This window comes from Nomascus leucogenys, chromosome 8, assembly GCF_006542625.1.
Source record: "Nomascus leucogenys isolate Asia chromosome 8, Asia_NLE_v1, whole genome shotgun sequence".
In the NCBI taxonomy this organism is placed as follows: domain Eukaryota; kingdom Metazoa; phylum Chordata; class Mammalia; order Primates; family Hylobatidae; genus Nomascus; species Nomascus leucogenys.
The window spans coordinates 104,920,181-104,945,535 of NC_044388.1; the positions used below are offsets into that span (position 1 = coordinate 104,920,181).

Sequence of the window (25,355 nt, forward strand, 5' to 3'; positions counted from 1 at the left end):
ACTCAGTAGGCAGAGGTTGCAGTGAACTGAGATTGTGCCACTGCACTGCAGTCTGGGGTGACAGAGTGAGACCATGTCTCGAAAAAAAAAAAAAAAAAAAAAAGAAAAAGAAAGAAGAGTATATATGGATAGCAAACGTGTGAAGAGATGCTCAACATGATATGTCTTTAGAGAAATGCATGTTAAAGCAGGAGATACCACTTCACATCTACTAGAATGTCTAAGATTAAAAAGACTGACCACATCAAGTATTGGTGAGGATGTGGTACAACAGCAACTCTCATAAACTGCTGGGGTAGGTGTTAAATAATACAACCATTTCAGAAAATATTTAAGCAGTTTCTTTTCTTTTCTTTTCTTTTCTTTTTGAGACAGAGTCTCGCTCTGTCGCCCAGGCTGGAGTGCAGTGGCGCAATCTCGGCTCACTGCAAGCTCCACCTCCCAGGTTCACGCCATTCTCCTGCCTCAGCCTCCCGAGTAGCTGGGACTACAGGCACCCACCACCACGCCCGGGTAATTTTTTTCTTTGTATTTTTTAGTAGAGACGGGGTTTCACTGTGTTAACCAGGATGGGCTCAATCTCCTGACCTCATGATCCGCCCGCCTCGGCCTCCCAAAGTGCTGGGATTACAGGCGTGAGCCACCACGCCTGGCTAGCAGTTTCTTTCTTTCTTTTTTTTTTTTTTCTTGAGAAAAAGGTGTTAAATAATACAACCATTTCGGAAAATATTTAAGCAGTTTCTTTTTTTTTTTTTTTGAGACAGGGTCTTGCTTTTTTGCCCAGGCTGGAGTGCGGTGGCGCTATCTCGGCTCACTGCAAGCTCCGCCTCCCGGGTTCAAGCAATTCTCCTGCCTCAGCCTCCTGAGTAGCTGGGATTACAGTTGCGCGTCACCACACCCGGCTGATTTTTGTATTTTTAGTAGAGACGAGGTTTCACCATGTTGGTCAGGCTGGTCTCAAACTCCTGATCTGGTGATCTGCCCGCTCCAGCCTCCCAAAGTGCTGGGATTACAGGCGTGAGCCACCGCGCCTGGCCTACTCAACTAATTTTTACATCTTTTGTAAAGAAGGTAATCTCGAGGAGCTGGGATTACAGGCGCCTGCCACCAGGCCCGGCTAATTTTTGCATTTTTGGTAGAGACGGGCTTTCACCATGTTGGCCAGACTGGCCTGACCTCAAGTGATCTGCCAGCTTCATCCTCCCAAAGCGCTGGAATTTACAGGGATGAGCTACCGCGCCCGGTCTAGCCTATTTTTCTTAAGATATCATTTGTGTTTTTTTCTGTCTTCCTAACTTACATTTTATAGGGTTTGCTGGTATAGTTTTTATAAAAAAAAAAAAAAGTTGGGCTGCGCACGGCGGTTCATGCGGGTCCCTGCTATACAGGCCTTGAGGATTCTGCAGAGACCAAGATAAGCTGGAGGGCCTGAACAGTTGAGCAGGGGAGGCCGAGACTCCTGTAACAATCATGCAGTAGTTAATTACAGGGGGGTGCGTGCAGGGAAGACGACAGGGTGACAGGTATATTGCGTAAGTAGACACTGAGGCCCAGGGAAGCGCAAGGAATAGTCCAGAGACATACAGTCTGCGCTGTCACCGGCGTGTTCTCAAATTTGGCCCGCAGGGTCGGCGGCGCTGGGGGCTCCCGGCCCGCGATTGCCACGCCCACCCGACCCGAGGTTGCCCTGCTCAACCCGGCCGTCCGTAGCAGCCAGTACCGTGTGGAAGCGTGAGAGTCGAGGGGTGACACGTGACTGGCGGGGCGGGGCGGGGCCGGGGCGGTGGAACGCACAGGCTAGTGGCTGTGTTTCCCGCCGGAGGCTTTTGCTCAGAGCCCCGCGTCCCTTGGGGGCGGCGGCGCAGGCGGCAGAGGCGCAGGCGGCGGAGGCGGCTGGGGGGTCCGGAAGTCAACACCATGTCAAGTCTGCACAAGAGCCGGTAAGGGGCCATGGAGCCTGACCCGGCTGGGCCACTCCTGGTCAGGCTGCCCCTTCTGCCCCTCAGAAGGGGGAAACGCGGGTGTGGCCAGGAATCGGCAGACCCCCTCGGCAGAGGGTCTCGAGCGTCCACCTTCTAACCTCATTGCCTGTGGGCTGCAGGAACGACGGAGGGGCGGCCCTTCTGCCCCTGGTGTCACTCCTTCTGCCTCCCTCATCCAGGACCCCTGGTTTCCCCCTTCCCCTGAGTCTTCCTCATCCAGACCCCCATGCCCCGCCCCCGTCCCTTTCCCCCTTTTGATCCCCCTGCTCCCGTACTCTCTCCAAATGCACCCTGTCCCCGTGCCTTTTTCTTACTAGGATTGCTAGAGAACTTGCATTCTCCAGTCTGGCCCCTCCCCCAGGCCAGATCCTGCAGCATTGGCTGAATTTTGCTCACTCTTCAGTTTTCCTTCAGGACGTGTTTTTTAAACCCTTTGTCCTTGCCTTCTGGCAGGCCCAGAGGTCTTGTAATGGTTATATTTGTGAGCATGGTTCATTGTCTGCAGATCGAATTACTCCTGGTTCCTGAGGTCCAAGGAGTTCAGTTGGTGGCTGTGCGTGGACCCGGCCTGGCCGGCAAGAAGTGCCCAGTAAATGTCAGCTCACTAAATTTTAGAATGTTGGAATATGTCTAATTTTATGGTCCTCATTTGGGAACTTCTAGACAAGAATATCTCTCAAGTTTCTTCCCTGGCATTCTGTGTTTCTGGTTGTAGAGGAAGAAGTGAAATATAGTTTTGTTGTTCTCCAAAGCTGTCTTTGGTGAGGACCTTGATTAAGCTGTGTGATTTTTATGTCCTAAAGGGGAGAGAGGCACAGGTTGGAAACTGGCGGTGTGAGGGAGCTGAGGGCTGTGGGTCTCACTGAACCGATATCAGCATGCTTCATTTGCTGCCCTATCTCCCCTTCCAGAATTGCAGATTTCCAGGATGTCCTGAAGGAGCCCTCAATTGCATTGGAAAAGCTGCGGGAACTCAGCTTTAGTGGTAAGAAGCCATTCTGTATTTTCAGGGTTTCCCTAGAGCAGCCCTGTGGCTAGAATACAAGGGGAGGCCACACCTGGTCAGCTCTGGGGCCCAGCTGCTGGGGGCTGGGGCCTTGAAGGAAATTACACATAGACTCTCGGGGCCTTTTCCAGATTCTGTAGAGCTGAACAGGCAGTGACTGCCTTGAGCTTGGAGGGGTTTCCCAGAGGGCCAGTGGCCACACTTAGCATGCCTTGCCCTAAGCTTTCCACAGGAGGTGCCAGATTCCTGAGAGTAACAGGATGGTACTGAAGACTGGAGAATGAGAGTGGGGGGGACCTTTTGAGCCCAGGACAGTCTTTCCTCATTCCTTAGCTAGCTTCCTGTGTTGGTGAGTTTGGTTAACTGCAGGGTGGTTCCTGGTTCTCTCCCTGGCTTGGGGTCTAAGCTGCCTGAACTAAACCTTGGCTAGTGGTAAAATGGGTAGCCTTGGGACACTGACTTTAAGGAGCTGATCCTGCCGTGTTAGACTTTGTCCCAACAAGCACAAAGATAACTCTCTTTTTGTGTGTTTTAAAAAATAACCCAATGTGTTCTGCATAGCTTCTTGTCACTTTTTTGCCCCTGTAACTTTGCCAGCAAGAACTTTGGGCCGGGTGCCGTGGCTCATGCCTGTAATCCCAACACTTTGGGAGGCCGAGGCAGGTGGATCACCTGAGGTCAGGAGTTCGAGAACAGCCTGGTCAACATGGTGAAACCTAGTCTCTACTAAAAATATAAAAAAGTAGCTAGGCATGGTGGCACTTGCCTGTAATCCCAGCTACTCGGGAGGCTGAGGCAGGAAAATCACTTGAACCTGGGAATTGCAGTGAGCCGAGATTGCGCCATTGCACTCCAGCCTGGGTGACAAGAACGAAGTTCCATCTCAAAAAAAAAAAAGAGAACTTCTTATATTGTCCCTGTCATCCTCATATAGATTCTGAAGTGGAAGTATTTTCTCATGTTCATGGTACCAGAGATACTATAGCAGCAACTGCTTTAGTGAGCTTCCTGATCTTGTTGCAGGAGAACTTTGTCTTTCTGTTCAGGAGTGAAATATAGGCCCCAAAGGGGAGGCAGTCAGTGTTAGTAGTTAAGAGTTTTACAGATAAGTTTCCTTCTTATGACAATTATGCTAATCTTCCCTACTTACTGGGGTTATAATGAAGATTAAATGAAATAATATCTGTAAAGCACAAAATACTTAGCATTCATAGCTTAGTTTGTATTCCACAAATACATATGGAATATCTTCTATGTGCAATGCTCTGTGCTAGGCACTGGGAATAATAGATGTGGTTTTTGTCCTTCTGGGGCTTACCCAGTAGTAGGGGTTACAGATGTTAAGAAAATACACCATATATATATATCAATTCCACTTATGACAGATGCTATGAAATAGTCACAGAGGCATTATTGCTTGTAACAGGGGGAACTGACCTGAATTAGGATGAGATCGTGGTGGTAAAGGCTGCTCCTGAGGAAGGAATATCAAGAATGAGAAGGTGTTATCCTCAAAAGAATATTCCAGGCCGGGCATGGTGGCTCACACCTGTAATCTCAGCACTTTGGGAGGCCGAGGCGGGTGGATCACCTGAGGTCAGGAGTTCGAGACCAGCCTGGCCAATCTGGTGAAACCCTGTCTCTACTAAAAATACAAAAATTAGCCAGGAGTGATGGTGCACATCTGTAATCCCAGCTACTTGCAAGACTGAGGCAGAAGAATTGGTTAACCGGGGAGGCAGAGGTTGCAGTGAGCAGAAATCACACCACTGCACTCCAGCCTGGGCAACAGAGCAAGACTCTGTCCCAAAAAAAAAAAACAAAAAAAATTAACATGCAGTCTAGGCTGGGCGTGGTGGCTCACACCTGTAATCCTAACACTTTGGGAGGCCAAGGCGGGTGGATCGCCTGAGGTCAGGAGTTCAGGCCCAGCCTGGCCAACATGGTGAAACCTTGTCTCTACTAAAAATACAAAAGTTAGCCGGGCATAGTGGCACGTGCCCGTAATCCCAGCTACCTGGGAGGCTGAGGCTGGAGAATCGCTGGAACCCGGGAGGCGGAGGCTGCAGTGAGCAGAGATTGCGCCATTTCACTCTAGCCTGGGTGATAGAGGGAGACTCCGTCTCAAAAAAAAAGAAACCACCCAGTCTAGTAATCTTTCTTGGGGAAATGATTCTTGAAGAAGTACTTCTTGCGCACTCTACTCCCTGCCAGCTGGCTCCACGGTGAAGGGCTGGGGGTTCTGGGACTCCGGCCTGGGGCATGACCTTTGCCTGCTGTGTCCACAGGCATCCCCTGTGAGGGCGGACTGCGGTGCCTCTGCTGGAAGGTGGGTGTGCCTGGGGTGGCGCTTCTGCTCTGCTGAGAGTCCCTGGGTTTTCCTGCATGGGCTGCCCCTACCCCTGGCTTCTTCCTCCCGTTCTGCACCTTTCCTTGCTTGTCTAAGGGAGCTTTTCTGGGAAGTTCTGGGTTTTCTGTTCCTCTTGGTGTCTTCTCTGGGATCCCCTTGGGGATGGGACACTTTGTAATGCCAACAATGAAGACCTCTGCTTCCTGGTCCATGAAGTACAGTGAAAGTCATGCTTATTGGGACAAAACAAAGGCTGTGCTTTGCCCAAAGCTCCCAGCTCAGGTGGCCATGGAAGCCCAGTGTCCTGGTTTCCAGCCCTTTAAAGCCCAGGGTCTGATGATGATGTGGAAGAGTGTGTGTGAGGAAAAGCAGAGGGAAGGGCTGGTTTGCGTTAAAGGAGGAGGGAGGCAGTGGGGAGGAAGAGGGAGGCTACCCCTAGCTCATGCTGGCATTCCTGGATTTTAGCCCATCTTGTCTTCTTGGGACTTTATGAGATGTTTTTCTTGAGGCCTGTCATCCCCGCCTAAAGACTGACGTTGGTGCAGGAGGGTCACCAGAGCTTTGTCCCTCTCCCTCTGTGCAGATTCTCTTGAACTACCTTCCCTTGGAGAGAGCCTCATGGACCTCCATCCTGGCCAAGCAGAGGTGAGACCCCATGTAAGGGCAGTGACAGGAGGGCCCTTGCATCTGACGGAGCCGGTACCGCTGGGGCCACCCTGCCTCCTGCGGCTGCTTCTCTGGTCTGGGCTCCCTGGGCAGGACCGTTGGGAATCATCCTTCTCGTTTGTCTCCTGCAGGGAGCTGTATGCCCAGTTCCTGAGGGAAATGATCATCCAGCCTGGCATTGCCAAGGCCAACATGGGTGTGTCCAGGGAGGATGTGACTTTTGAGGACCATGTGAGTAGAGGTTGGCAGCAGAGACCCAGGACACAGAATGTGGAGGGGTGGCGGCCTTGGAGCAGGCAAGGTCCCCTGCATGCCAGGGGGTAGGTGCAGTCTGGTGTCAGTCCCCTCTGGACCTCCCAGTTCCTCCTTTCTGCGTTGGGTTACTAAGCTTGGGGGCCCTGGGCTCAGTAAGTAAGACAAACGATAGTTGGGGTCCAGGGAGCATTGCAGTGGCAGCCCTGCGGCAGGTGCTCTGAGGACATGGTCTATTTCAACCTTCATCCCTGTTCCTCGAAGAAAATCAGAGCAGGGCGGGAGGGAGGCTAAGCTGCCCTCTGTGGCTGCCAGGAAGCCTTGTTCTCCTCAAATGCTGAGCTCCTCCCTGGGCTTCACAGCGCGGGAGAAAGAAATGGATGCGCCCCAGGCCGAGACTCACAGATAGGAATTGACGACTCAGAGCATCGATGAATGAGAGCTGAAGAAACCGAATTCATTCACTCAGCAAGCAAACATTTACTGACCACCTGTTATATGCAAAGTTCTTGAGCTAGAGTAATGGACAGAAAAGGAACAGAGTCCCTGCCCAGCAGAGATGTACTCAGAGCAGGCCCCCAGGCTGGGCTCCCGGCTGTGGAGTTTGAATGGATTCAGGAGGCTGAGGGAAGGGCTGTGTTGGTTCCTCTGAGTAGCTTGCAGGTGGTGTCAGGGCCACACCTCAGTGTGTGGTGGGATTGTTGCAGCAAGGCCACTGCTCAGGTTTCCGGGATAGAATCAGGCCCTGGGGCCTATCTGGGCCTTGGACAGAGCATCTTCATTTCTCCCCACAGCCACTCAACCCCAACCCTGACAGCCGGTGGAACACGTACTTCAAGGACAACGAGGTGCTGCTGCAGATCGACAAAGATGTCCGGTAGGCAGGGTGCCTGGGGCCGGGAGCTGACCCATGGGACTTCTGGGGCTCTCTGCAGCTCTGTCTTTTCCATTTGCAGGCCGGGCCCATGGGTGGGTGTTTGCGGAGCTGCTGATAGATTGTCCCAGCGGTTGGGTCCAGGCTCTATGATGATAGGCTGAGAATGAGGCTAGCGAGGGAGATTCTGTGCTTGCATATACCTGGCTGTTCTTATCTGAGCTGTAGTTTCATTTGTACCCCAGGCGTTTATGGATTCATCTGACATTCATTCAACAAGTATTGAGCCCCTTTTGTGTGCCAGGCTTAGCACTAAGCTCAGGGTTGAGCACTGAATAGACTGGTGTGTTCCCTCTCCTTAAGGATCTTAGAACCTAGAAGGGAGGATGGCAAGACAGACATTCAGCCCATTAGATCTTAGCAGATGGCATTCGTGGTAAATGCTCTTGAAGGAAAATTTGAGGGGGTTTGGGGAAACCTCGCCTGAGAAGCAGTAATTCAGCTGAGATCTGAGGAGCGGGAGGCCTCAGGGGAAGGGTGCAGCAAAGGCCACGTTGGGCAGGGAACTGCCCTTGGCAAGGTCCAGAGAGCCCGCAGAGCTTGGCACATCTGAGTAATAATGCCAAGGCCAGGGTGGGAGATAGGGGCCGGACCTTGGACTTGATTCTAAGAGCATGAGGCAGCCATGCAAAGGTTTTGAGCAAAGGAGTGACAAGGTCAGATACGCAGTTTTTAAAATCTTGAGCTACAGTGTGTTTGTGCTTTTCCACTTGGTGGAAATGTGGAGATGCTGGCTGTGCGGCCCTGTCGGGCTGGGGAGTTTGGCAGCGTGTTGGGCTAGGTGAGGAGCTAGAAGGCAGGCCTTGTCCACAGGTGGGTGGAGTGGCCTTGGGTTCTGGAGTCCATTTGCCTGGTTTCTGTTCCGCCTTTACCAGTTGTTAGCTGTGTGACCTTAGGCAAGTGACTCACCCTCTGATCATTACTCTCTTTAGTGTGAAGTAGGAGTAAGGTGGTTCAGGCTAAGGGCACAGAACGGGCTGGGTCTCCACAGATACGTGGGACTGTTGTGCTGGTCTTAGCACATACAGAGGCCCTTAGAATGATCAGATCTCCATCAGAGAAGGGTCCTGGGAGCTTATCCTGTTCCTTTTACAACAGCCTGCCTGGGACCCCCGGCACTTGGTCAGACAGGACAAGCCGGCACTGTGACCCGCAGTGACCCTTCAGAATCTCCAAGGGGCAGCTCTCAGGTGCCCAAGTCAGTCTGTGCCAGTACAGACAGGTGCCCCTCCATTCAGCTCCTTCTCAAGGAATGGCTGAGTACCGGTGTCAGGAGGGTTTAGGAGTGAGCAGGACTGAAACAGTCTCTGCCTTCTGAGAGCTTCCAGTGTAAGTCAGGAGACATATACTAAACCTGGAAACAGATATGTAATTGCAAATACTGTAATGCTGTGAAGGAGAGAAAAACTGGTGCTTTTAGAGAATCAGAGGGAGGCCCTGTTTTCCTTTGGGGGGTCGAGGAAAGCCTTTCTAGGGAGGAGGCTCAGGATGAGATATGAAAGAGAAGGAGGCAGCAGGGAGGCAGCAAGCTGGGTGGAAGAGTCTGCTGGGCTGAGGCACAGCACATGAGAGTGCCCTGTGGCCGGGGAAGAAGGTGCGTGGCAGGATAAAGCAGGGTCCTCCTTGCCCTCCAGCCACCCTGGGTTCTGCTCCTCAGCCCAGGCTCATCTTCAGATGGCCCCACGTGACCCCCGCACAGGGCAACTCAGCCAGGCTGCTGGAGAAAGGAGGCACTGCCTCTTGTGCTCTCAGGCTGGGGTTGGTGCAGCGTTTACCCACGAGGTGTTCCGATTGCCGTGTTCAAGTCAAGAACCACTCCATGACCCAGGGAAATAGGTTCTGTTTTTTTTGTTTTCTGGGTTTTTTTGTTTTTTTTTTTTTTGAGACAGTGGCTCCCTCTGTGACCAGGCTGTAGTGCAGTGGTGCAATCTCGGCTCACTGCAACCTCCGCCTCCCGGGTTCAAGTGATTCTCCTGCCTCAGCCTCCCTAATAGCTGGGATTACAGGCATGTGCCACAATGCCTGGCTAATTTTTGTATTTTTAGGAGAGATGGGGTTTCACCAGTTGGCCAGGCTGGTCTCGAACTCCTGACCTCAAGTTATCCACCCACCTCAGCCTCGCAAAGTGCTAGCATTACAGGCATGAGACACCGTGCCTGGCCAGGTTCTGTTTTACATGGATAGTGATCCTTTGGTGCTTCTAGAAGCAGGTTTGCAATGTGCTAAGTATAAGAAGTCTGAAAAATGTGCGTGTACTGCAATACATATATTTTAAAAACTTGATCACATTCTAGACGCCATCTCCCAACTTGTTTTCCCTCTCACTGTGTCTTGGACATCTTTCCAGGTCAGCTGTATAATAGTCTGTTGTACAGTGTATAACTTATGGAACCAAATCTCTTTTGCTACTACAAACCACTCTATGTTTGTGCATGTTAGATAATTTTTTTTTTTTTGAAATAGGGTCTTGCTCTGTTGCCCAGGCTGGACTGGAGTACAGTGGCTTGATCTTAGCTCATTGTAGCCTTGAACTCCCAGGCTCAAGTGATCCTCCTGGCCCGCCTCCTGAGTAGCCAGGACTCCAGGCACATGCCACCACACCCAGCTAATTTTTTTTTTTTTTTTTTTTTGAGGTGGAATCTTGCTCTGTTGCCCAGGCTGGAGTGCATTGGTGTGATCTTGGCTCACTGCAACCTCCGGGTTCCAATGATTCTCCTGCCTCAGCCTCCTGAGTAGCTGGGATTGCAGGCACATGCCACCACACCTGGCTAATTTTTTGTATTTTTAGTAGAGACAGGGTTTCACCGTGTTAGCTAGGATGGTCTCCATCTTTTTTTTTTTTTTTTTTTTTTGTGGAGGAGTCTCACTCTGTTGCCCAGGCTGGAGTGCAGTGGCACCATCTTGGCTCACTGTAAGGTCTGCCTCCCGGGTTCACAGCATTCTTCTGCCTCAGCCTCCTAAGTAGCTGGGACTACAGGCGCCCACCACCACACCCAGCTAATTTTTTGTATTTTTATTAGAGATGAGGTTTCACCATGTTAGCCAGGGTGTTCTTGAGCTCTGGACCTCATGATCCGCCTGCCTCAGCCTCCCAAAGTGCTGGGATTACAGGCGTGAGCCACCACACCTGGCTCTAACTAATTTTTTACGGAGATGAGGTCTCCTTTTGTTGCCCAGGCTGGTCTTGAACTCCTGGGCTCAAGTGATCCCTCCTGCCTTAGCCTCCCGAAGTGCTGGGATTACAGTGGTGAGCCACTGTGCCTGACCTAGATAAATATTTTTACATGGAAATATGTTTGGAGTTTAAAAGAGGAGTTAGGTTGTATGACCATCATGACACTTTAAAAAAAAAGTATGTATCTATTTGCAAATACACATAAAATGTGGGCATGTATACATATACAATGACTACTGCTTTTTATTTTTATTTTTATTTATTTATTTATTTTTGAGACGGAGTCTCGCTCTGTCACCCAGGCTGGAGTGCAGTGGCGCGATCTCGGCTCACTGCAAGCTCCGCCTCCTGGGTTCACGCCATTCTCCTGCCTCAGCCTCTCCGAGTAGCTGGGACTACAGGCACCCGCCACCACACCTGGCTAAATTTTTTTTGTATTTTTAGTAGAGACGGGGTTTCGCCGTGGTCTCGATCTCCTGACCTCGTGATCCGCCCACCTCGGCCTCCCAAAGTTCTGGGATTACAAGCGTGAGCCACTGCGCCCAGCCCAAACTACTGCTTTTTAAAAAAAATACTGTTTTTAAAATAAAATGTTGTAATTGTTGTTATTATTATTATTTTTTTGAGACCGAGTCTCATTTTGTCGCCCAGGCTGGAGTGCAGTGGCGCGATCTTGGCTCACTACAATCTCCTCCTCCCAGGCTCGAGCAATTCCTGTGTCAGCCTCCCCAGTAGTTGGGATTAGAGGCACCCGCCACCGCGCCTGGCTATTTTTTTTTTTTTTTTTTTTTTTGAGACGGAGTTTCGCTTTTGTTGCCCAGGCTAGAGTGCAATGGCACGATCTCGGCTCACTGCAACCTCTGCCTCCCAGGTTCAAGCGATTCTTCTGCCTCAGCCTCCCGAATAGCTGGGATTACAGGCATGTGCTACCACACCCGGGTAATTTTGTATTTTTTTAGTAGAGACGGGGTTTCTCCATGTTGGTCAGGCTGGTCTCAAACTCCCGACCTCAGATGATCCGTCTGCCTCAGTCTCCCAAAGTGCTGGGATTATAGGCGTGAGCCACCATGCCCAGCCAATTTTTGTATTTTTGCTAGAGACAAAGTTTACCATGTTGGCTGGGCTGGTCTCGAACTCTTGACCTCCAGTGATTCAAAACGTTGTAATTAAAAACAAACAATGCTGGATGGGTACGGTGGCTCATGCCTGTAATCCCAGCACTTTGGGAGGCTGAGGTGGTTGGATCACGAGGTCAGGAGTTTGAGACCATCCTGGCTAACACAGTGAAACTCCGTCTCTACAAAAAATAAAAAATTAGCCGGGCGTGGTGGCGGGCGCCTGTAGTCCCAGCTGCTTGGGAGAATGAGGCAGGAGAATGGCGTGAACCCGGGAGGCGGAGCTTGCAGTGAGCAGAGATCGCTCCACTGCACTCCAGCCTGGGCGACAGTGCAAGACTCTGTCTCAAAAGAAAAAGAAAAAGAAAAACAAAAAATAATGGTTTTGGGGAGTCTTGGGGTCTACTGGCAGATGAGATGGCGAAAACTTCCACCCTGGGTAACAAGATTCTTTCCTGTTCCCTCTTGACAGGAGGTTGTGCCCAGACATTTCCTTCTTCCAGAGGGCCACTGACTACCCTTGCCTCCTCATCCTGGACCCCCAGAATGAGTTTGAAACCCTTCGTAAGAGAGTGGAACAGACAACACTGAAATCTCAGACGGTGGCCCGGAACCGGAGTGGGGTCACAAATGTGAGTGCCAACCTGGGGTCCCCAGAGACTCCCCCAACAGTCTTTTATTTTCCTTTTTCTCTTAAACTCCTGGCCACAAGGTGTCGGGCCATGACCATCTGCTTGACAGTTACTCAGAGCAATCCTGATGCTGCTAGATCCTGGGGTGCTTTCTAAAAGTTGGGTGACAGAGGTTCACTATGTCCCAGCTGGGTGTAATGGCTGCTGGGAAGGTTCCTGCGTCACAGTGAGTGAATGAGCCAGGCTTCTAATCTTATAGTGGGGATGGCTCTGAGAAGGTCATCACAAATGTGAGAAAATGTGATAGGGCTGGGCACAGTGGTTCACGCCTGTAATCCCAGCGCTTTGGGAGGCTGAGGCAGGAGGATTGCTTTAGCCCAGGAGTTCAAGACCAGCCTGGGCTACATGGTGAAACCCTGTCTTTACAAAAAATACAAAAATTAGCTGGGCATGGTGGCGTGTGCCTGTAGTCTCAGCTACTCAGGAGGCTGAGGTAGGAGGATGATTTGAGCCTGGGAGGCAGAGGTTGCAGTGAGCCTACATCACACCACTGCCCTCCAGCCAGGTTGACAGAGCTAGACCCTGTCTCAAAAAAATAAAAAGAAAACGGCCAGGCACAATGGCCCACGCCTGTAATCCCAGCACTTTGGCAGGCCAAGACAGGCAGATCACTTAAGTCCAGGAGTTCAAGACCAGCCTGACCAACCCGGGGATTTAACCCCATCTGTACTGAAAATACAAAAATTTGGCCCTGGCCAGGTGTGGTGGCTCACACCTGTAATCCCAGCACTTTGGGAGGCCAAGGTGGGTGGATCACCTGAGGTCAGGAGTTCGAGACCAGCCTGGCCAACATGGTGAAACCTTGTCTCTACTAAAAATACAAAAATTAGCCGGGCATGGTGGCAGGTGCCTGTAATCCCAGCTACCCGGGAGGCTTAGGCAGTAGAATTGCTTGAACCCGGGAAGTGGAGGTTGCAGTGAGTCTAGATTGTACCACTGCACTCCAGCCTGGGCAACAAAACGAGACCCTGTCTAAAAAAAAAAGAAGAGAGCATTCCAGGTGGAGAGGAGGGCAGATGCCGAAGTCCTCAGCGGGAGAGAGCATGGTGTGTTCCAGGTCGGGGAGGCCACAGCGTGGCTAGAAGCAGAGAGCGAGGGAAGAGGTTGGTGCTGGTGAGGCCACGTGGGGCCTTTGTCATGAGGGGTGGGAAGGATCCCTTACAGCACTGTAAGCAGGGCAGTGACATAATTCATATCTGCTTGTGTCAGAAATGCTTTAGGCACTGTGGAGATACAGGAGTGGCGGTAGAGAGGCTACCTGGAAGGACACTGCAGTTGTCTAGGCAAGAGGTGGTGGGGGCAGAGATGCAGCAGGGTTAGATCTCAGAGACTCTGGGTGGAACTGATAGGACCCCAACTTTTTTTTGTTTGTTTGTTTTTGAGACGGAGTCTCGCTCTGTCGCCCAGGCTGGAGTGCAGTGGCGCAATCTCGGCTCACTGCAAGCTCTGCCTCCCGGGTTCACGCCATTCTCCTGCCTCAGCCTCTCCGAGTAGCTGGGACCACAGGCGCCCGCCACCACGCCCGGCCAATTTTTTTTTGTATTTTTAGTAGAGACGGGGTTTCACCGTAGTCTCGATCTCCGGACCTCGTGATCCGCCCACCTCGGCCTCCCAAAGTGCTGGGATTACAAGCGTGAGCCACCGCGCCCGGCCAGGACCCCCAACTTTTAATAGATTCCTGTCACTCTGAGAAGCTCCTTGTAGTCAAACAAGTATGTTACCTTATTCCTTAATTTACACCCCCTACTTTGGCGTCTGGAATAGTGGCCTGTTCCCCTAAACTTTTCACTGTCTTCCATCAATGGAAAAACCCTTTTCTGTAGCCTCCAACAAGCTAAGGCAGGTACTACTGCAAAAGTTTTTCTCCCCCTGGGGAATGACTTTGTTTTTTGTTTGTTTGTTTTATTTTTTTAAATAGAGACAGAGTCTTGCTACAACACCCAGACTGGTCTTGAACTCCTAAGCTTAAGCGATCCTCCTACCCGGGCCTCCCAGAGTGCCAGGATAACAGGTGTGAGCCACCACACCCAGCTGGGAATGACTTTGATGGAAGCTCTGACGGGCAGGGGCAGATATGGCCGATCCAGGGTTGCAGGTGCCTACGAGAGTTGGGTGCCCAGCAGAACTGCTGTGCAGTGCAGATTGCGTGGCTAGATAACCAGGAGGCTGGCTTTGTGGGCAGCACTCTTGGCTGCTGATTTCTTGGGTGAAGGTCCAGGAGGGGACTGACTCTTGTCATTCCTTTCACTGTAGTAACTAGGTGTAAGGAGCACTGTTGCCTAGTTTAACTTTTGGTCCTGGTAGCAGAGAACCCGCCAGAAACTTCATCCCTAAGCCTCTGGGTTCATGATTGGGCAGTTTGAGTTGAAGACCATCTGTGTGACTCTGGGCAAGTCATACCAGGTTCACATCCTGGTCTTTGTTTCCTCAACCATAAACTGGGCATAATCATTTCTGCCCTGCCTGAGCTGCCAAGAGGATGAAATGAGGTCATGGCTGTGCAGATTCTTCAAAAGCAGAAAGCCCTGGGCATCCTCAGGAGGCAGCCTGCCCTCAAGTCCTGGACCTTAGGTTTGGGAGTCAGCCAGTTCAGGGTCAAGTCCTGATTCCACCACCTAATGTTAGACAGTTAAGGAGTGGCCCTACATTTCTGAGCCTCAGTTTCCTCATCTTGAAAATGATGTTGAGAGAATATTTTAGATTGTTCAGTGGATTAAATGGAGGAATACCTGTACAGCATTGTCTGCCACATAAAAAGCTCTTGGTAAGGGCTGGGCCTGGTGGCTCACGCCTGTAATCCCAGCACTTTGGGAGGCCGAGGTGGGCAGATCACGAGGTCAGGAGATCGAGACCATCCTGGTTAACATGGTGAAACCCCGTCTCTACTAAAAATACAAAAAATTAGCCGGGCGTGGTGGCGGGTGCCTGTAGTCCCAGCTACTAGGGAGGCTGAGGCAGGAGAAGGGTGTAAACCTGGGAGGTGGAGCTTGCCGTGAGCCAAAATCACACCACTGCACTCCAGCCTGGGCGACAGAGCGAGACTCCGTCTCAAAAAAAAAAAAAAGCTCTTGGTAAATGTGGCTGATGTGTGTCTCTGTGTGTGAACATCCCCGCATGTGTGTGCATACATATGTATATGTATGTTATGGGAGAGGGAGTTTAATGTCTCCAGGACCCTCTGCTTCCAGGATGGCTTCATCCACTGTCACTGCCTGGGTTCTCTCATATGGGTCACTCACCTCTGGAGCTTCCACCTGAGCAGATCTAGGGCAAGGCCCAGCACTTGATTTACAAAGTTCCCAAGAGATCCTGGCAGGCAGCTGGTGTTGGGGGCCCGTGCTCATTGCAGGAGTCTTCAGTAGGGATCATCATCTCTTTATTTATCTTCCAACCTTTTTTTTTTTTTTTTTTTTTTGAGACAGTCTTGCTCTTTCGCCCAGGCTGGAGTGCAGTGGCACAATCTTGGCGCTCTGCAACCTCCGCCTCCTAGGTTCAAGCAATTCTCATGCCTTAGCCTCCTGAATAGCTGGGATCATAGGCGCGTGCCACCACGCCTGGTAATTTTTGTATTTTTAGTAGAGATTTTTGGCCAGGGTGGTCTCAAACTCCTGACCTCAAGTGATCCACCCGCCTCAGTTTCCCAAAGTGCTGGGATTACAGGTGTGAGCCACTGCGCCTGGCCTCCAACCTTTTCTTATGATTATTTTCAAACATTCAGAAAAGTTGAAAGGAGAGTACACTGGATAACTATCTATATACTTTCCATCTAAATGTAACAGTTGTTAACATTTTTCACATTGCTTTATTTGTGTGTGTATTATATATAGAGAGAGAGCAAGTTGCGGTGCAAGACTGTCTCAGGGGAGAAAAAAAAGAAAGAAAAGTCTTGGCCAGTTGTCTGTTTTTGACATATTTAATGTTTGGTTGTTTTTTTTTTGAGACAGAGTCTCGCTCTGTCACCCAGGCTGGAGTGCAGTGGTGCGATCTCCACTCACTGCAAGCTCTGCCTCCTGGGTTCACGCCATTCTCCTGCCTCAGCCTCCCGAGTAGTTGAAACTACGGGCACCCGCCACCACACCCGGCTAATTTTTTGTATTTTTAGTAGAGACGGGGTTTCACTGTGTTAGCCAGGATGGTCTCCATCTTCTGACCTCGTGATCCAGCCACCTTGGCCTCCCAAAGTGCTGGGATTACAGGCGTGAGCCACCGCGCCCAGCCTGTTTTGTTTTTTGAGACGGAGTTTCACTCTTATTGCCCAGGCTGGAGTGCAATGGTGCAATCTAGGCTCACCACAACCTCTGCCTCCTGGGTTCAAGCACTTCTCCTGCCTCAGCCTTCCAAGTAGCTGGGATTACAGGCATGCACCACCATGCCCGGCTAATTTTTTTGTATTTTTAATAGAGACAGGGTTTCTCCATGTTTGTGAGGCTGGTCTTGAACTCCCGACCTCAGGTGATCCACCTGCCTCGGCCTCCCAAAGTGCTGGGATTACAGGTGTGAACCACCGTGCCTGGCCCTAAAGTTTTTGTTTTAAATTGAAGTGTAACTTACGTGCAATTACGTGTACAATTAGAGAATGTTTTTCTCGTGTACCTGTGTAAGTGCCAGTCAAGATACAGAACATGTCCACATCCAGCAAGTTCCTGCATGCCCCTTCCTAGTTAGTACTTCTCACTGCTCTGACTTTTAGCACCGCAAGTTAGGTTTTAGGACCATTCGTTGTATTGTAGAATGTTCCATGTTCTAGGTTTGTCTCCTTGTTTCCTTATGGTGGCGTTTGACTTGTTCCTCTGCGTCAGAATATGTCTCATATGCTAGATAGGTCCAGGCTTAACAGTAAACATTTACATTTCTGGCAAGAACACATTGTCCTCCTTCACATTGTCCATTTTTTATTTTTTTTTATTTTTTGAGACAGTGTTTTGCTGTCACCCAGGTTGGAGTGCAGTGGTGTGATCATAGCTCACTGCAGCCTCAGCCTCCTGGTCTCAAGTGATCCTCTTGCCCTAGCCTCCCAAGTAGCTGGGACCACAGGTGCGTGCCTTCACACTCGGCTAATATTTACATTTTTTGTAGAGATGGGATCTCCCTATGTTGCCCAGGCTGGTCTCGAACTCTTAGGCTCCTCCTGCCTTGGCCTCCAAAAGTGCTGGGATTACAGGCATGAGCTATTGTGGCCCCCCATGTTGTCTCTTTTTTTGTTTTTGTTTTTTTCTCCTGAGACAGGGTCTTGCTCTGTCACCCAGGCTGGAATGCAATGGTGTAATCATGGCTCACTGCAGCCTTGACCACTGGGGCTCAACTCCCACCTCAGCCTCCCAAAGTGCTGGGATTTCAGGCATGAGCCATTGACCCCAGCATTGTCTTTCTTGACGGGCTCCTCTTCTCCTCCAGATGAGCTCCCCACACAAGAACTCTGCGCCATCATCCCTAAATGAGTATGAGGTGCTGCCCAATGGCTGTGAGGCCCACTGGGAGGTGGTGGAGCGGATCCTGTTCATCTACGCCAAGCTCAACCCTGGCATCGCTTATGTGCAAGGCATGAATGAAATCGTGGGTCCCCTCTACTACACCTTTGCCACCGACCCCAATAGCGAGTGGAAAGGTAAGAAGGCTCTTGGTGCCCACATCCCTTGTTGCTGACCCGTGTCAGGCTGTGCAGCTCACTTTCCCTTTTGGGCCTCTGTTCTCCCTCTGCCAGATGAGGAGTTGGCCTGGATCATCTCTGAGATCCTTTGCAGCTGTGATCGTCTAGAATGTTGGACGTTTACTGATCTCTTGATATTTGTAATTTAATTTCTGGTAGAGAAGGTGGATATATAGGAAGCCGAATTATAAGATTTAAATAATGATTTTTAAATTGTCATCAGGAGAGTGTGTAATAAATTGCTAAGTGAATGTATAGTATTGCCAGATGTGAGAAGAAAGAGGCGACGTCTTTAGCCTGGGGGTGGAGAGGGACCAAGGACAGAGGAAGGACTGAGCCAGACCATGAGGATGGGGCAACTCGGCGGGGCTCAGAGCGGGGCAGATGTCTGGTAGGTGAGAGGTGGGGTGGGCCTGGGGTGTGCCACTTCTGCCTCCATCCTGCGTCTCTCCCAGAGCACGCCGAGGCAGACACGTTTTTCTGCTTCACCAACCTCATGGCTGAGATCCGGGACAACTTTATCAAGAGCCTAGATGACTCACAGTGTGGCATCACCTACAAGATGGAGAAAGTTTACTCCACCTTGAAAGATAAGGATGTGGAGCTCTACTTGAAACTGGTGAGGACCCCAGGAACAGAGGGGTGGAAAGGGACAGGAGGCAGAGAGTTGCTGTGCCATCCCAGCCCAGGGCGAGCTCTGGCTTGAGTCTGGGGGTCAGAAGTAGCTGCTGCTGCTGCTGCCTAGGACGCTGACCCATGTGCTGAGGCAGCTGATGGTGGACCCCAGCTGGGAGGGAAGGGGAAAGTTGAGAATGGTGCCCACTGTGTGCCAGGCATACTGCAGGGCATTTACTATGAACTAAATTGTTTAAGCTGTTAGTAGTCTTCTGAGGTGTTAACGTCACCTTTTTTTTTTTTTTTTTTTGAGATGGAGTCTTGCTCTGTCGCCCAGACTAGAGTGCAGTGGCTCAATCTTGGCTCACTGCAAGCTCCACCTCCCAGGTTCACGCCATTCTCCTGCCTCAGCCTCCCGAGTAGCTGGGACTACAGGTGCCTGCCACCGTGCCTGGCTAATTTGTTGTATTTTTAGTAGAGATGGAGTTTCACTGTGTTAGCCAGGATGGTCTTGATTTCCTGACCTTGTGATCCACCCGCCTCGGCCTCCCAAAGTGCTGGGATTACAGGCGTGAGCCACCATGCCCGGCCTAACTTCATTTTTTTAAATTAATATAATTTAAAAAATTGTACTGGCATTCCGTGTTTATTTCGTAGAACAAAAGGAGAAAATTTATCTACATGTAAACAAGAAGTTTCATGAAAAATAAAATACATATCTAAGCATATCTTTTTTTCTTTTTTTTTTTGAGACAGTTTCACTCTGTCGCCCAAGCTAGAGTGCAGCGGCACAATCTCTGCCCACTGTAAGCTCTGCCTCCCAGGTTGATGCCATTCTCCTGCCTCAGCCTCCCAAGCAGCTGGGACTACAGGCGCCCGCCACCGCGCCCGGCTAATTTTTTGTATTTTTAGTAGAGATGGAGTTTCACTGTGTTAGCCAGGATGGTCTTGATCTCCTGACCTCGTGATCCACCCGCCTCAGCCTCCCAAAGTGCTGGGATTACAGGCATGAGCCACCGCGCCCAGCCCTTTTTTTTCTTTTTTTTTTTTTTGAGACGGACTCTCACTCTGTCAGAGGCCAGGTTGGAGCGCAGTGGTGCAATCTTGGCTCACTGCAACCTCCGCCTCCCAGGTTCAAGCAATTCTCGTGCCTCAGCCTCCCCAGTAGCTGGGATTACAGGCGTGCGTTACCATGCCTGGCTAGTTTTTGTATTTTTAGCAGAGATGGGATTTCGCTGTGTTGGCCAGGCTGGTCTCGAACTCCTGACCTCAAGTGATCAGCCTACCTCGGTCTCCCAAAGTGCTGGGATTACAGGCATGAGCCACTGTGCCTGGCTGGCCAGGAATAATCATATCTTTTTAAACAAATATGGGTTGGGTGTGATGGCTCACAGTTGTAATCCTAGCACTTTGGGAGACTGAGGCAGGAGGATCGCTTGAGCCCAGAGGTTGAGCAACATAGTGAAGCTTTGTCTCTACAAAAAATTTTAAAACAAATTAGCCAGGCATGGTGGCACAGGCCTGTAGTCTCAGCTACTCAGGAGGCTGAGAGAGGAGCCCTCGAGGTCAAGGCTGCAGTGAGCCATCCATGATTGTGCCACTGCACTTCAGCCTAGGCAATATAGCGAGACCTCATCTCTAAAAAAAAAGGAAGTATGCTTTTGCTGTTTTGTAGCATGCTTTTTCAGTTAATATTCACTGTGGCTGACCAGAAGGCTTGTCTCTACTGGGAATAATTGCCTGTGGAATTGTTCTGTGGATTAAATGAGTGAGAGGACATATTTAATATGCTAAGCATAGCCCAGGCTTTTAGTAAGTGCCCTGTGATGGTCACTCAGCACATCCACAAACCCAAGGCTATCATCTGCAAAGTATGTGAAAAGAGTTTGAGCCATCATTTATAAATCTGGAGAGCTTATTATATAAAGGTTTGGGTTTCCAGCTTCTCTTAAAAAAAATAGGAAGATCTGAGGATGCTGGCTGGCAGCAAACAGGCTCTGCCCCTTTACCAAGCGAGGCTGTCTGGCAGCCTGGTGCCAGCCCTGGTGCTCACACCTGGTGTGCTGGACCCTGCTGTTCTGAATTCACTTCTGACCCACTGTGTGGTGCTCCATGGCCAGCAGCCAACACAGAGTCCTGCCCCCCCCCACCCCCCACACTGTCTCCCCAGCAAGAGCAGAACATCAAGCCCCAGTTCTTCGCCTTCCGCTGGCTGACACTGCTCCTGTCCCAGGAGTTCTTGCTGCCTGACGTCATCCGCATCTGGGACTCCCTCTTCGCCGATGACAACCGCTTTGACTTCCTCCTCCTTGTCTGCTGCGCCATGCTCATGTGAGTACGGGCATGAGCTGTCATCAGCCCACCTGGGCGGTCCTTGGAGAAGCCAGACGGGAGGACCCTCCACCCCTGAAGGGTGGGCAGGGCTGCTCTTTCATGGCTGGAACGGGATTCTGGAGTCCTTGGGAGGGTGCCAAACCAAACTCGAGGTGGGTGGGGAGGGAGGAGTGGGCAGGGCCTACACTCAGAGCATCCCAGGTCCCAGCGCTTTTGCTGCTGCTTTTCATAGGCTGATCCGGGAGCAGTTGCTGGAAGGGGACTTCACTGTGAACATGCGGCTGCTGCAGGTAATGGGAGTTGGGGGCAGGCTCAGCCACTGCCATGAGGCCGGCACTCTCCAGGCACCTGCCCATGCCAGCTGCTGCGACAGGCTGGTCAGGGGCAGTGGAGCGTAGCAGGGATTAAAGTCCAGACCCCTGAGGCAGATCTGTTTTGGATCTGGGTTTGAATCCTGGTTCTGCCACTGACCTGGAATGTTGGGTGGCCTTGAGCAAGTGACTTGGCCTTCAAGCCATGTACTCTACATAAGTGTTCACACCCAGGACACAGCAGGTGCCCAGAATGTGGCTGTGCTCGCTAGTGGCCATGCTCAGGCCTGGGGAAGGAGGGTGGGGTGTAGTGATTAAGAACATGGGCTCACTGGGTGCAGTGACTCATGCCTATAATCCCAGCACTTTGGGAGGCTGGGGCGGGTGGATCACCTGAGGTCAGGAGTTCAAGACCAGCCTGGCCAACATGGCGAAACCCCGTCTCTGCTAAAAATACAAAAATTAGCCGGGCTTGGTGGCATGTGCCTGTAATTCCCAGCTACTTGGGAGGCTGAGGTAGGAGAATCGCTTTAACCCGGGAGGTGGAGGTTGCAGTGAGCCGAGATCACGTCACTGCACTCCAGCCTGGGCGACAGAGCGAGACTCTGTCTCAAAAAAAAAAAAAGAACATGGGTTCAAGGGCCTGCAGCTTTAGGTCCACAGTTTTGCTCTGCTGTGCTCATTACGTGACCCAAGCCAAGTTACAGCATCTCTGGGTTTTGGCTTCTTCACCAGCACCTGGCCTTAGTGTTGGTTTGTTGTTTGTTTGTTTGTTTTTTTTTTGAGACGGAGTCTCGCTCTGTTGTCCAGGCTGGAGTGCAGTGGCGCAATCTCGGCTCACTGCAACCTCCACCTCCCAGGTTCAAGTGATTCTCCTGCCTCAGCCTCCCGAGTAGCTGGGATTACGTGTGTGCCACCATGTCTGGCTAATTTTTGTATCTTTAGTAGAGACAGGGTTTCACCATCTTGGTCAGGCTGGTCTCGAACTCCTGACCTCAGGTGATCTGCCCACCTTGGCCTTCCAAAGCGCTGGGTGTGAGCCACCAAGCCCGGCCTAGAGTTGGTTTTCCTAGAGTTGGTTTTCCATAACTTCATGGACTAGATCTGGAAAATGGGCAGAATCACGGTAGCCACTCAGAGGGCTGTTCGGACTTCAAGCTGATGCTCAGACACTGGCCCAGTCCCACTGGCTCCACACGAGGGAGCTCGGGTTCAGTGGCAGTAGTGGGAGAGCTGAGGCAGCATGGTCTGGTCCTGAGGAAAGGGCTGTGAGAGCCTGGGAGTGGTTGTGTTTGGATCGGTTGAGTTGGTGCTGCACGGTGTAGCGTCAGCTGCATGCAGGGGTCTGGGGGATGGGGAGTGCAGGATGCCTGGTATTCCGTGCTCCTGCCCCTGAGGCCCAGGATCCAGCATGGTAACGGGTCCCAGCAGGGAGGGTGTGGGTGTGGCAGGGGTGAAGTGGCTTCAGAAGCAACTGTTGGCCTTTTCCTGTGCTCAGGACTACCCTATCACAGATGTCTGCCAGATCCTGCAGAAAGCCAAGGAGCTCCAAGACTCAAAGTAGCCCAGCGGCAAGAGGCCCATGTTCAGGAGAGAAGCCTCCCGACCCTGTGTCCTGGCTCCCGGGACACACAGAAACCTGTGGGAACCCAGCCTGAGGGGAAGCCACAGGATTGGCCCGAGACCCAGGCCATGCCCACTGGGGACACACGGTGCCGTGCTCCTTCTTCTGCCACCACGCCCAGCTCCCCGCCTGCCCTGCACCCTGCCCTCTTTGGCCAGGATACTGAGGAGGGCTGGAGCTCGGGAAGTTGTCCTTCCTGGGCCAGGGCCGTTTCTGGCACTGGGAGGCTGGCAGGGGCCCCTCCCTGCCTCGGCTCTGCCGCCCCAGTCTCGGTTCTTGCTTCTGGTCTTCTCCTGGGCTCCGGTCAGGGGAGGTGCTTGGCCAATGGGCCAGAAACCGCTTCTGAGCGGGGCGCTTCGGCTGCTCCACAGGGAAGGCGACACTGAAAGCTGAGTCCTGCCATCTGTCTCACCCACAGATGTCTGTCTGTAGTCGGTTGGTGTGAACGTGGGCCCAAGTCCCCAGGCGTCTCCTCCGTGTGTGTGTGTGTGTGTGAGGGGGCGAGGGTCTCTCAGGCCTCCAGGTCTCCCAGCCCCTCTTCTCTGTCTCTACCTCTCTGCCTGTCTCCTTCCGCCTCCTTCCCAGAGTGGGACTGTGTCCTGCTCCATGTTTCCTCTCTCCATGACTCTCCCTGCCCTTCTCTGTTGGGGTGCCTTATCCTGAGCCGCCTCCTCTCCCTGCTTCCCTCTGCTCCCCTGAACCTGGGAGACAGATGAGGAGACTGGCTCAGGAAGGCCCCTGGAGGTCAAGCTTGGCCTTTGCCTCCTGTTCCCATCCCCCAGCCCTGGCTCCAGGGTCCTCCCAACTGGGAGGGAGTCCTCCGTGCCTCACTTAGAGGGTTCTGAGCCCGTTCCCTACACAGAAATCTTGGAAACCAAATGCTGCTGAGTATGGATGAAGCTTTGAGCCTCCTGCCCCTGCTTTCTGCCCAGGGAGGGAGAAGGAAGAGGGGGAGCTGGTTTTTCTGGAGGTTCCCCCAGAGGCCCTCCCGTCCAAAAAGAAAAGGACCTTGATTCTGAGCCCAGGGTCGGAACCCGTTGCTTCAGAAGAGTTGTCATTCCCTTGGCTTCCAGGTCCCAACCCATGGTGGGTGAGTCCCACAAAGGGCAAGTGGGGCCTGAGGAAGCCTCTCTGGGGCTGGGGGTAGCTGAGCTTAAAGGCCCTGGGTCCTGCCAGTTCCAGGAGGGCCATGTCTGTGCCTCTGTGTACCCCTCCACCCCCTACGGGCTGAGGGAGGTGCAGGGCCTTCTCTGACCCCCGCCTAAGCTGTTCCCAGGGCTGGAGCAGGTGTACCCTGAGCAGGGGCAGCTGGCCGCTCCCAGTTCTCACCAAGTCACCTCCCTCCTTGTACAAGGTTTGCGTCCGGAAGCTGGGTGCCATAGTGAGGACCCTCGTCCTCCAGACTGGCTGGCAGGAGTCAGGCCTCAGCAGCCCTCCTGCCCCCAAAAACCTTCCGAGTCTGGTTGTCAGGACTTCTCGCTGCCCTCCCAAGCCCGGCTGTGGGCCAGAAACGGCTTCCCCAGGTGGCTCTTCTACCAGGCTTTTCCTTGGATGCTGCCTGGATTTTTGCACCTGCCTTTCTGTCTCCTCTCCCAAAGCACAGTGTTTGGGAGACTTCGACTATTTATTCAGACTCCTGGCTACGTATTGCACATTGGCAAGTGCTCTGGGGATGAGGCGTGGGTGTAGGAAGGTAGAAAGGAGTTGGAGACAAGATCCTCTTCATTTTCCAAGATCAAAGTCAGCCTCTTCTCCCCATGCTTCTAGGACCTGCCTGGTTTTCCAGCAGGTCCTGGCCGGGCGGGCTCTGAGTTCTGTACTGGAATTGAGTGTAAAGATGGGAAGAGAACTGGGCTGACTCCAGGACCTCCAGGATGAGGCAGAGACCTGATGCTTCCTGCTCACCTGGGCCACCCTCTCTCCAGCACTTGTCAGCTGGTGGTTCAGCCCCTTCTCCAACCCCTTCACAACCTTGGGCCACTGCCTGGGACCCAGCAGACACTGCCCAGGACTCCTAATGCACTTGCTCTTGTCTGCCCCCTACCTTCCCTCCTGGGACCACACTACTTGAATCACCATTAATTTGCCTCACTGGCAGAGTTGGGTCAAGTGCCCTCTCCTTGACCTTGAGATGAAGGTCAAGAGCACAGGGACCAGGCCTTGGTTAGGCTGAGCTCCCAGCAGGACACCACCTGATAATGTCCCTTCCCCAGATTCTCAAGCAGATGCCCAAGGGAGGTCCCCACAGAGCCAGAGTGCCTGAGGCTTCCTGCTTGAGAACCTGCCCCCTGGATCTTGGACACTTACAGATTGAGCTGTATGTATTCAGCAGGTCTCACTCCAGAGGGTCAGAACGTTTGCTTTAGTTTTTTCATCTGTTTTGTTCCTTGAGTCAGTGCTGTTGATGACGAGTTGTCTTGAATAAATCATGTGTTCTTTGCAATGGGCATTGGTGCTGTGATGAGCTGAAACTTTGGAGACCTCAGAACAGGGAAAAATGTTTGAACAGGGATGGAGTCAGAGTCTCTTAGAGTAGCCCTTCTAAGAAAAGGTCCAGGAAATCCTTCTGGGAAGAGCCTGTTGGATTCTTCCAGTTCAGCCTCAGCAGTCTGCAGCTGGGGAGAAGGGAGTGAGTACTGGGTAAGGAGGTTC

At 51.9% G+C, this 25,355-nt stretch overlaps 1 protein-coding gene across 1 annotated transcript; it reads left to right on the forward strand.

Moving 5' to 3' along the window:
* Positions 1-1,838: 1,838 nt before the first annotated feature.
* Positions 1,839-25,152, forward strand: TBC1D13 (TBC1 domain family member 13). Its single transcript, XM_003264217.4, has 12 exons — positions 1,839-1,940; positions 2,894-2,967; positions 5,277-5,317; positions 5,922-5,983; positions 6,136-6,235; positions 7,051-7,133; positions 11,953-12,112; positions 17,567-17,777; positions 18,275-18,438; positions 20,605-20,765; positions 21,001-21,058; positions 22,578-25,152. Exons 1-12 carry the CDS (start codon positions 1,918-1,920, stop codon positions 22,641-22,643), a joined length of 1,203 nt encoding a protein of 400 aa, XP_003264265.1. The 5' UTR covers positions 1,839-1,917; the 3' UTR covers positions 22,644-25,152.
* The last annotated feature ends 203 nt before the right edge of the window (positions 25,153-25,355 follow it).

Bases quoted from the DNA above. Each gene is read 5' to 3' on its own strand.
- TBC1D13 (XM_003264217.4), top strand. From the start codon at position 1,918: ATGTCAAGTCTGCACAAGAGCCG. The intron at 2,968-5,276 runs GTAAGAAGCCAT...CTGTGTCCACAG, and splicing joins GCGGGAACTCAGCTTTAGTG to GCATCCCCTGTGAGGGCGGA. The intron at 20,766-21,000 runs GTGAGTACGGGC...TGCTTTTCATAG, and splicing joins GTCTGCTGCGCCATGCTCAT to GCTGATCCGGGAGCAGTTGC.